The sequence below is a fragment of the Myodes glareolus genome, chromosome X, assembly GCF_982192425.1.
Source record: "Myodes glareolus chromosome X, mMyoGla1.1, whole genome shotgun sequence".
NCBI classification, from domain to species: domain Eukaryota; kingdom Metazoa; phylum Chordata; class Mammalia; order Rodentia; family Cricetidae; genus Myodes; species Myodes glareolus.
Window position 1 is genome coordinate 51,571,474 of NC_142053.1, and position 11,180 is coordinate 51,582,653.

At 43.2% G+C, this 11,180-nt stretch overlaps 1 protein-coding gene across 1 annotated transcript in view; it reads right to left on the bottom strand.

The window, feature by feature from the left end:
• The window catches only part of Fam199x (family with sequence similarity 199, X-linked), a 32,272-nt gene extending 21,370 nt beyond the window's left edge, over positions 1-10,902 (bottom strand). The window contains exons 1-2 of the mRNA XM_085684898.2: positions 10,436-10,902; positions 282-501 (exon numbers count right to left, since the gene is read on the bottom strand). Of these exons, the coding sequence (XP_085541024.2) occupies positions 282-501; positions 10,436-10,632 (417 nt within the window). The 5' untranslated portion in view covers positions 10,633-10,902. The remainder of the gene's footprint in view (positions 1-281; positions 502-10,435) is intronic.
• Between the last annotated feature and the right edge of the window lie 278 nt (positions 10,903-11,180).

Here is an 11,180-nt window from a genome sequence, read left to right on the forward strand (position 1 = left end):
GAGAATTAAGGTCCAAGAAGAGGTGAGTGGCACATGCAAAAGATAAAATTAAAATAAACAAATACTTGGAGGTAAAAATGAAAAGCTTGAAAGAATTTACACCTTTACTTATTCAATAATGATGTTAACAAGTCGGGGGGAGACTTACCTGCCACTCAAAACCCACTTTTACTTACATAATAACAGTGCTAGTAAGAAGAAAAAAAAACCTTACCTGCCACTCAAAACCCACTTTCACTTATCTAATAATAATGTTAGTAAGAAGGAAAAGAAAACCTTACCTGCCACTCAAATTCGCTGTCTGACCAATCCCAGTAAGTGCTGATAGAAGAGGAGACATCACTGCAGACACTTCCCTCAGGGAATAGGTCAAAAGAAGTGAAGTCTTGATCATCCAACAGCGAATAGCAATCATCTTGATCTCCCACGGAAACGGATGAAAACAGCTCCTCACTACATTCTGAGCTTGCAACACTTGTTCCACAAGAAGTGAGGTTCCACCTTCAAAAGCACAAGAGAAGTCACATCAGGAACCCCAGAACCCCACAACTTGAAGACAGTAACAAAACCCACTTAGGATATTTGTGAAGAAGGACTTTTGCGGTCTGAGGGTAGTGCGATCATTTTTTAAAATCTTTAACCTTTGGCGGAGTTACTGGGAGGGATTATATGAAAATCCATATAGAAAACTTAACACATGTAAAAAAGCCACTAAACACACTAACCACTAAATTTACACATATATGTGCATGTGTGTATTTAGACCAGAATACAACCTTGTGTCAGTTTTCAGGGACTGTCCACTTTTTTTGTTTTGAGACAGGGTCTCGATGGCTGGAACTCACGAAGCAGGCTAGGCTGGCAGGCCAGTAAGCCCCAGGGATCTGGCTGTGTCCCCATCCCCAGTACTGGGTTACAGGCACACGCTGCTGCACCAAGTTTTGAGTTCTGAGGACAGAGATCAGCAAGTGTTTTACTGACTGAGCTACTTCACTAGACCCTGAAACATCTTCAAATATTAGTTTTATCTCGTGGTTACTAGGTAGATAGCATCCTCATTTAAAAAATGGCACTGGGGGAGCAACTCAGTTGGTAAGGTTCCCGTGGTGCTAATGTGTGTGCGTTTTTGCTCCAGCACCCATGTAAGAAACACTGGCACAGCAATGTGAGCATGTAATTCCCGGGATGAGAAGGTGTAGATAAGAGGATCCTGTCTCAAGATCTCCTGAGTAAATTGGGAGCATGGGGACCTTGGGGGAGGGCTGAAGGGGGGAGGGGAGAGGCAGGGAGGGGAACAGAGAAAAATGTAGAGCTCAATAAATATCAATAAAAAAAAGAAAGAAAAAAAGGATCCTGTTTCACCAGGCAGCTGCTCTGGCCAAATCAGTGAGCTCTAGGATCAATGACAGATCCCATCTCAGAAAAATAAAGAAAATAATAAATTAGGGGCTGGAGAGATGGCTCAGTGGTTGTTCCTACAGAAGACTGGGGCTAAGTTCCCAGCATCCACATAGCAGCTCAGAACCATCTGTAAACTCCAGTTCCAGGGGTTCTGATACCCTCTTCTAGAACCATGTATGTGGTGTACATACAGACATAAAATAAATAAAATTTTAAAATATCATTTAAAAATATGGAGATTAAGACCTATGACACCAATCCTTTTGTACGAATGAACACATATACACATATATGAACAAGTACACACATATGCACTAATAATAATAAATAACCCAACAGAATTAACCAAATTACCGGGTCTTGCAAATAAAGCTCTAAATAGCAAGCAGAAATTCTCTCCCAGGTGCAGCAATAAACTGAGAAAACTACTTATTCTTGCCTTCAAATCCCATGTGATTCCATAACACTCCCTACCTTTGTTCATTCACCCATTCAACAATTGTGAGTAACAGCTAAGTGCCAGATACTATCTTCAGGCTGGGGGAAGCTGCAACTAATTGTTTTTAATTAGAATTGCCTTTCAGCATGCAAAAATCCTGTGGAAATATGTTTGCCTCCCTGAGCAATAATGACATTTTTCATATAAAGCCTGTCTGCCACACTGAACAATAGCTAGTCAATCACTGACAAGAGTCAGGCCTTTGCTTGCTTTTGTACTCTCGTTGTGCTCCTCAGGCTTTCAGGTGCGCGCGCGCGTGTGTGTGTGTGTGTGTGTGTGTGCGCGCGCGCACGCGCGTGTGTAGCAAGGCTCTAGAATATGGATCCTCTCAGATGCTGTGGCCTTTTTTAGCAGCATCACAGCTAAAACAAATAATTGGCAAAACAGAAAAATAGCACCTTTTCCTGTCACAGATTTTTAAACTCCATATATGTACAGCTAGTCTAATTTGCAAATATAATTCTTATCTTTAAGCAATGCAGAAAAACAAAGTAAGTAATATTTATCCATTTCTGGAAGTTGGTTCTATGTGAACAAGGGGCTTATAATTCCCCTTCTAGGAATCCACTCCCTTCCCCAAATAGAAATTTGAAAAATAAAAGATGTATTGCAAATATGTACAAATAATATTATTTTGTTTTGTTGTTGTTTGATTTTTATTTTTTCAAGACAGGGTTTCTCTGTGTAGCCCTGGCTGTCCTGGAACTCACTATGTAGACCAGCCTGACCTCAAACTCAGAGATCTACCTGCCTCTGCCTCACAAGTGCTCAGATTAAAGGCATGTGCCACCACTGCCTGGAAAATAATGTTATTTTAAATAGATAAAATAAATGCCCTAAATGCCCCTCAACTGAAGAATGGATAAGGAAAATGTGGTACATTTACACAATGGAGTACTACACAGAAAAAAATAACGACATCTTGAATTTTGCAGGCAAATGGATGGAGCTAGAAAACATTATTTTAAGTGAGGTAATCCAGGCACAGAAAGACAATTATCACATGAACTCACTCGTAAGTGATTTTCAATCATAAAGCAAAGAAAATCAGCCTACAAATCACAATCCCATGGGCTGGAGAGATGGCTCAGAGGTTAAGAGCATTGCCTGCTCTTCCAAAGGTCCTGAGTTCAATTCCCGGCAACCACATGGTGGCTCACAACCATCTGTAATGAGGTCTGGTGCCCTCTTCTGGCGTGCAGACAGACACACAGACAGAATATTGTATACATAATAAATAAATAAATATTAAAAGAATCACAATCCCAGAGAACCTAGGCAACAATGAGAACCATAAGAAAGACTTACATAGAACTAATCTATATGAGAAGTAGAAAAAGACAAGATCTGAGTAAATTGGGACCATGATGACCATGAGAGAGAGAGTTGAAGGGGAGGGAAGAGGCAGGGAGGGGAGCAGAGAAAAATGTATAGCTCAATACAATCAATAAAAAAATCAATAATAAATCAATCAATAAATACCCTCAAAGCATGAAGAATGACAGCTATATCTCAATATTGGTATTATCAAACTATGAGAGTACTGGGCTAAGGAGGCGGGTCGGTGGTTAAAGCACTTGCATCACAAGTCCAAGGACCAGAATTTGAATCCCAGAACCCATGAAAATATTTAGGGAGGGGATTATTGTCCACTAGTAATTCTAGCATTCTAAAGGCTGAGAGAGAGGACCCCCAGGACAAGCTGGTAAAACAAACTAGCCGAATACGCAAACACTGGCTTCAACTGAGAGATCCTGCCTGAATGAACACCGAGGACAGCTGAGAAAAACAACACCACTTGAACCTACACACACAAACACATACCACATACTCACATACATGAACACACATAAACACGAAAAAAATAGGAAAATACACAACATAATTATAATAAACGGTCATATACACACACAGGAGAGAGAAAAAGCCACAAGTCCAAAACTTTTGGCAGGCAAGCTTTATACCATTAAAAGAAAATTCCACCCTGACCCTATATGATGGGGTACAGTCAAAATAAAGGTGTACTGAAAATATTATATAAAATTTTCTTCAAGCTATGCCTGCACTACTCATGTGAAACATAAATTCAGCATTTAGACTTTGGTCACATCTCTAACATATCTCATTATGTATGTGAATACTACAACCAAAACTATATAAAATTAGAAACATATCAGATTCCAAGTATTTCACATGAGCAATCCTCAATCTGTATTTATACATAGAAAAAATGAAAAGAAACACAGTGTTGATGATATTCTCTCTGAGAAAAGAGCGGCTTTTTAAAGAGCCTTCAATTTCCTATAAAGAGCTTTTGAAATAAAAATTTAAATAAGATTCTTTTAGACTGTTCTGATAGTTTTGAATTCTCAATGAATGTTCAGTGTGTGTTCAGCACAGATTCATTCAAAATTACAAGCCTTTACACTTTTAAATTGCTTAATTATTTTATGTGTATGGGTGTGTGCACCACGTGCATGCTTGGTGCTCACAGAGGCCAGAAGAAGGCGTTGGATTCCTTGGAAATCGAGTTACAGATGATTATGAGCTTTCATGAGGGTGCTGGGGATGGAATCCTGGTCCTGGGGAAGAGCAGCCGGTGCTCCTAACCACTGAGCCATCTCTCCAGCGTGAGCCCTTACATTTTAATGCACTAAAGCAGTCGAGCACCAAAATATGAAATATGACCATAACATTAGACTCAAGGGATGAGAGCAATGATATGGTTGTAGTTAGAATTTGAAGAGAAAAATGTAGACAAAACTCCCAATATTTATGGTGTTTGACTTTAACAATTAAGCTTGATGTTTTAATTTCAGGGTTATTTTTTTTTTAAAGAGGAAAGCCAATAGCATTTCTTCCCAAGATTGTTCTAGTGTACATATGGACTAAAGACTTAGTTATTTTGATAAGTAGTCATTTAAATGCTAAAATAAAACTGGTTGCTTTTGCTCAAACCTGATTCCAGAAAAGAGCTAGGCAGGTCAGGTGGTGGCAGTGCATGCCTTTAATCCAAGCAGAGGCAGGCAGATCTCTGGGAGTTGGAGGCCAGGACAGCCAGGACTGTTTCACAGAGAAATCCTGTCTGAACCCACCCCCCCCATTTAAAAAAAACAGGAGAGAGGGGGGGAGAAGAGCTAAAAGCTAGGCCCTTTTCTGAGGGGAGGGACAGTGGTAGATATGGAGAAGGAAGGAGGGGGAAAACGGGGGGGAACCACATGCAGTCGGGATGTAATATATGAGAGAAAAGAGAAGAGCATGGTGCTGGCCTGTTGTAATCCCAGCATTCAGGAAGTAAAGATAGGAGGAGGAACAGCAACGTAAGTCCCAGGCCAACTTGGTCTTCACAGTGAGTTCCAGGCCAGTTAGGACTATATAACTATATGAGACTCTGTATTTCAAAAGCAAAAACCATGAGGCTATCAGGATGGGTTAAAGTGCTTGGCACACAGTCTGAAGAACCCCCAGTTCCATGCCTACGTGGGAAGATTACAGGTGTATAAAAGGCACAAGACTGGAGATGGGATGTATCTCAGTGGTAAAGAGCAGTCCCTAAATGTCTTGACCCCCCTACAGTGCTGAGAAAATAGGTGGCTATAATAGCTCACAACTGATCTGGGCCTGGCCTTGCTGCTCGGGCTGTAATCCCGAGTGCTCAGGAGGTGTAGAAAGGAGTTAACTTCATGGCTAGCCTGGGCAGCTCAGCAAGATTCTGTAAGATCAAAATAAAAATAGGACAAGGGATATACCATAGTAATAGAGCACTGGCTTAGCATGCTTGAGGCTCTAGGACAATCTCTAGTTCTGCAAGAACCAATCACCCAACTGAGAAATGGATGTATTCAACAGCTCATTTCACATCCTGCCAGAAAGGGACACGAAAGTCAGGTAATATCCTCACCCATACGCTTTTCACAAGGGTTTATGTCGATAACATAGTCTCCTGACAGATGAAGGAAGGCAACGCCTCATCTGCCAGTTTTATTCTCCTCTTTCATCTCATATTTCAGTTCTAGGACTTACCAATATTGCTGGGAAGGAAACAAGAAACCAAAGGAAGGTAAACGAAACCTCTTTTTACAATGGAAAAATCTCACCAAAAGGAAAATGTCTTAAGCATGCATATATACTTAACCCTGACATTTTGTTTACAAATCTACTCATTTTTGACTTATCAAAATTTATTCTACTCTTCCAAAACTCTAGACAAACCCAATTATATCATAAAATATAATCACAGGAAAAGCTAAATGTTTCTGAGATGGAGCTGAGAAATTTAACCCAGACCTGGTTCAAACTCCTGGGCTCAAGTGATTCTCCTACCTTGGCATTTGTGTGCCACCAGAATTATGGAGAGTGAGTTCCTTAATAAAGGCATTTACGTGTCATGGAATTTACTTTTCCCAAAATCTAGTCTGTTGGTATGGCAACCAATGTCACAGATGAGATTCAACCTTAGAAGCCATTAGTACTAGTGCCAGGACTCCCTGGGCTAATGAGACTGTAGATACAGCCTGGTGTCTGATAAATGAGAAGGCACAAAATTGTCATCATCACAAGGCCCTTAGCAAGGGCAGTATTTAAACAGTCTGGCCATTTTCTTATCTGGTAACAAAGAGGAAACAAAAGCAAGAGAAACCAAATATCTAGCCACTGACAAGTTTCTAGATGCAATAAAGTTTGTTTTATAATGACTAAATCTTAAGCTGGATTTTCATGCTCAGGATTCAGACATGGTCTGTGGACTGTGGCGTGACTTGGCAAACCATGTGAAGCAAAAAAGGGATGCATTCAACTTCAAAATAAAAGAAGTCCCGAAATTAAACTGTGCCCACATATATGACTTAGCTGCTTGCTTCTCCCTGAAAAGAATCAGCTGCAAGCATATGATCTCCTCAAACACTATTTTGAAGAAGGATAAGAAGGCAGAACACTGCTTGAGGGTGAAAAGATCTAAAAAGAAAGGCAAGCCAGGTATGAAGACCCATACTGGGGAAGTAGGCTCTCCATGAGTCTAGGGCCAGCCTGGGTAGAAGAGTGAAGTCCAAGTCAGCCTGGGCTACAGAGCAATAAAACTTTCTGAGAGAGAGAGAGAGAGAGAGAGAGAGAGAGAGAGAGAGAGAGAGAGAGAGAAGGAGGAGGAGGAGGAGGAGGAGGAGGAGGAGGAGGGAGGGAGGGAGGGGAACAGAAAAGAGCCAGGCAGTGGTGATGAATGCCTTTAATCACAGCACTCGGGAGGCAGAAGTGAGCTCGAGGTCAGCCTGGTCTAGAGTGAGTTCCAGGACAAGCACAACCACACAGAGAAACCCTGTCTCAAAAAACCAAAAAATAAAAAAATAAAGTAAAAGGAGAGGGAAAAAAAAGTCAAGTTTAGTGGCATATGCCTATAATCTTGACACTTGAAGACAGAGACAGGAAGATAACAAATTCAATGCCACCTGTGACTACATGAAACCCTATCTCAAACCTCTAGCCAAACAAATACACAGTAAGATAGCAATAATAATAAACAAGGTAGTCTGGGGAAAAAATTCATTTTGTGTGTGCATATGTGTATATATATTATATACATATATATGTGTTATTATAATATATATTACTATATATATATATTATTAACTCCTTTCTCCCCTACTTTCTGATGAGAAATACACATATCTGGGGTTCCTGCTTATTGTTCCAAGCCTTGTGAAAAGATGGGTTGAAAAGGGATATTCGAAATGAAACAGTCAATCCTGGTTTGAAAGCTCTTGCTTCAAACCTAGAACTCAGGAAAGCAGGATAGAACTGTCTCAAGTTCTAGCCCAGCCTGGGCCATACAGCGAGTTCCAGTCCAGCCTAGACTACATAACGAGACCCTGTCTGAAGTAAACAAAAATAACTAAATAAATAAGCAGACAGAAAGTAGGAGAAATTATGTTTGAGTTCAAAAAACAGAACCTTAATAGGAGCCTACCCTTTCCACCCTGGCTGCCCTATTCTGGAAAACAGTCTTGACCTTAAAAGAGTCTTGAAGGGGTGATAACAGAGAACAAGTTGTAAAAGAAAAACAAACAAACAAAATTCCTCGAATGCTGGGAACCGAGTCTGTGTCCTCTCTGAGGGCATTACATGCTCTTGACCCTCAACTCTCACCCAATCCCTCACCCTTAATCACCAGATTTTGCAGTGTTTATCCTCAATCAATCACCAGAGATGGCAAATTCTGAAATTATTTAAATGTACTGGGCTACTTTGTCTACTGCTTCAAAAATTAAATACCTTAAGCACACTTAATTTTGTCAATTTTCCATGTATGTTTGTTACATCATGGGCTAAATAGACTACTCTTAGTTTAAGAAAGCTCCGTGACCATTGATAATATTAGATTCTTTAGGGTTTTTTTTTTTTCCCTGTTTTGGCTTTTATTCTCAAGACAGGGCTTCTCTGTGTACCAGTCTGGGCTGTCCTGGAACTCACTCTGTAAACCACGCTGACCTCAAACTCACAGATCCCCCTGCTGCTGCCTCCTGAGAGCTGGGATTAAAGGAGTGTGCCACCATGGCCAGCAAGCCTTTAGCTCTAATCCAAGTTTTCTCAAAGGCTCCAAAGGCGTAGTCTATGACCGAAAGGCCCTTGCCTGACTAGAAATTATGAACTTCACACTTGGTTTGTCTCTCTGGGCCTCAGTTTCTTCATTATGCAATGAAGACTTAGAATTTTTATCAGAAACTCACTGTCATCTCATTTTAAAATGTGTTGTACCGAAATTCTAGATGATTATTAAGCTATAACATTTTCTTTCCCCAAACTGTAAATTTACCTTTTAAAACCTCACTATAAACTGGGCAGTGGTGGTGCATGCCTTTAATTCCAGCACTAGGAAGCAGAGGCAGGCGGATCTCTGTGAGTTCAAGCCCAACCTGGTCTGCAAGAGCTAGTTCCAGGACAGCTAAGACTGTAACACAGAGAAACCCTGCCTCGAAACCCCCCCACCAAAAACCTCATTATATATGTAAATGCATGAATTACACAGTAAAGATAGGTTGATATAAGGATTGGGGGGCAATATATGCAAAATATGGATAGATGTAACCAAACACACATAGCAAACTTGGACCAGAAACCAGAACTGGATTCCTTATTTCTAATCCATAGATGGATCATTTCCCTCTTCTCTTATCCATACTCTGCCAGTCCTGGTGTGTGTGTGTGTGTGTGTGTGTGTGTGTGTGTGTGTGTGTGTGTCTGTGAAGCTGAGGGGCTAGAGCCAAGGCTCCATGGTTAAGAGCATGTACTGCTCTTGCAGCAGAACCAAAGCCTTTCCCAGCATCCACATACAGGCTGTTCACAACCACCTGTAACTCCAGTTCCATGGAGTCTGATGTCTCTGGCCTCCAAAGGCACCTGCACTTCCATACACATACCCACCCCCGACACACACACACACACACACACACACACACTTGAAAATAAATCATTTTTAAAAGTTGAGGCCAAACTGAAAACCCATGGCAAACTGCCCAAATTAGATATAACACTTAAACGCTTGCATGTCCAGAACACTGCCTTCCAATGAAATAATTTAGATGAATCCTCTGAAAAAATTATTTGTACAAATTAACCCATCCTATACTTGCTTTACTTAACTTGCCAGGGATGCAAACTAGGTGGTATGTTTTAGGAAGGAATCTTCCAGAGTTTACATTTTGGCACAGCCTACAGAAGTAATGCAAGGTGTTCACAAAGAAAGGAGAAAAAAACTGACTAGTTTAGTTTCTAGGGTAACTAAGGGTAGAGCTCACTTGGCAGAATGATTAGCATGCATGAGGCTCTGGTATCAATTCACAGTGGTGAAAAAAGAAAATTATAAACTGAATTGATTAAAATACAGTAAACTTAGTTGGACATAACAAATGTTTGTAATTCCAGAATTTGGGAAAGGTGGGGACGTGGTGCCAGGAGTTCAAGGTCATCCTCACTGAGTAACCAGTTTGCTGATATACTAAGCTACAGGAGATCCTGGTTTCAAAGCAACAAGGGGGAGGCGGCGGGGAGACTAATTTTCTAATGCTCTGGTACAACGTGGATTAGAACGGGGTTAAAAATCGAGAAAGGGGAGGTTCGATAAGATCCACAGATCGATTTGGGGCTCCCTGAAATTTTGTACCGGAAATGGAAGGGGTTAAACTTTGGAAAATGAATCTAAAAATCAAGAGTTGGGGTTTAAGATTCTCGGCGTACAGATGGGGGCGGGGGTCACGAAGAGGTAAAGGAGAAGATCTGGAAGGAAGGAATCAGTAGAGTCCAAAGAGGAAAGGGGGAAGAAGAAAGAAGGCGCAGGGAAACCGGTCTTAAGAAAAATCAGAGGGCAGGGGGTGAAAACTGGGAGGAGCTGGGGAAGAGCGCTGGTCAAAAGAAGATGGGGGAGGGGGTGGCTCGCGGTTCAGCCCAGCACGAGGGACCAAGAGGAGCCGGCAGGAGAACAACCCGGCGTCTTCCAGCCGCCTGCGGGGCTGCGGGAAGTCCGCCCCTGCCCTCGGAAGAGCTCCTTACCTGTTGGTGTGAAATCGATGGAGCGGATCCGTGCGGTGGCAGGAGGACAGCTGGCAGCCGAAGTCGCTGATGTCCAGGCAGCCGGGTTCCTCGCTGGGGCAGGTGCCCACCCCACGAGGGGCTCCTAGGAGCGGGAAGGGTTCCTCTGGGGTTAGAAACTTCTCATAGGAAGTGGTGGCCGACGTCTCGTCGGACATGGTGGGAGATGGGCCGGCTCGCGCTCCGGTGCTGGAGATGGGCTACTCTGGCGCTCGCCCCTTCCCCCACGCTAACCTGTCCGTGGTAGCCGCCGCCCCCGGGTGTGCCCACTGCAGCCGCCCGAGGAGAGGGGGGGCTCTGCACAAAGGTCGCTGGAGGCTGCCGGCACCCGCCGGTCACCCAGTCCGCTTCTCCGAAACCTCGGAAGCTGCCGCCGCCGCCGCTGCTGCCGGGCCCAGCGAGTCACTGCGGCGCCGCCGCCCGGCCCGGCCGCCCCGCCCACTGCGCTCGCCGCCCGCTGCGGCTTCGGTCCGCCCCGCGGCCGCCACCAGCTCCAGTGGCCCCAGCCGCTGCCCTTGCCCCCTGCCGGAGTGGAGGAGGAACTGAATGTCGGTGGTTGAGGCCAGGGCGACCTGGCTGGCCTCGTGCTCTGCGGTTCCTGGATTCGGGGGTGGTTGAAGGGCACATGCCTCAGCCAGCCTCCTCCTTGCGCTTCCCACTCGCACTCAAGAACCAAATGTTGGCCGAATGACAACTGTACTCCTTT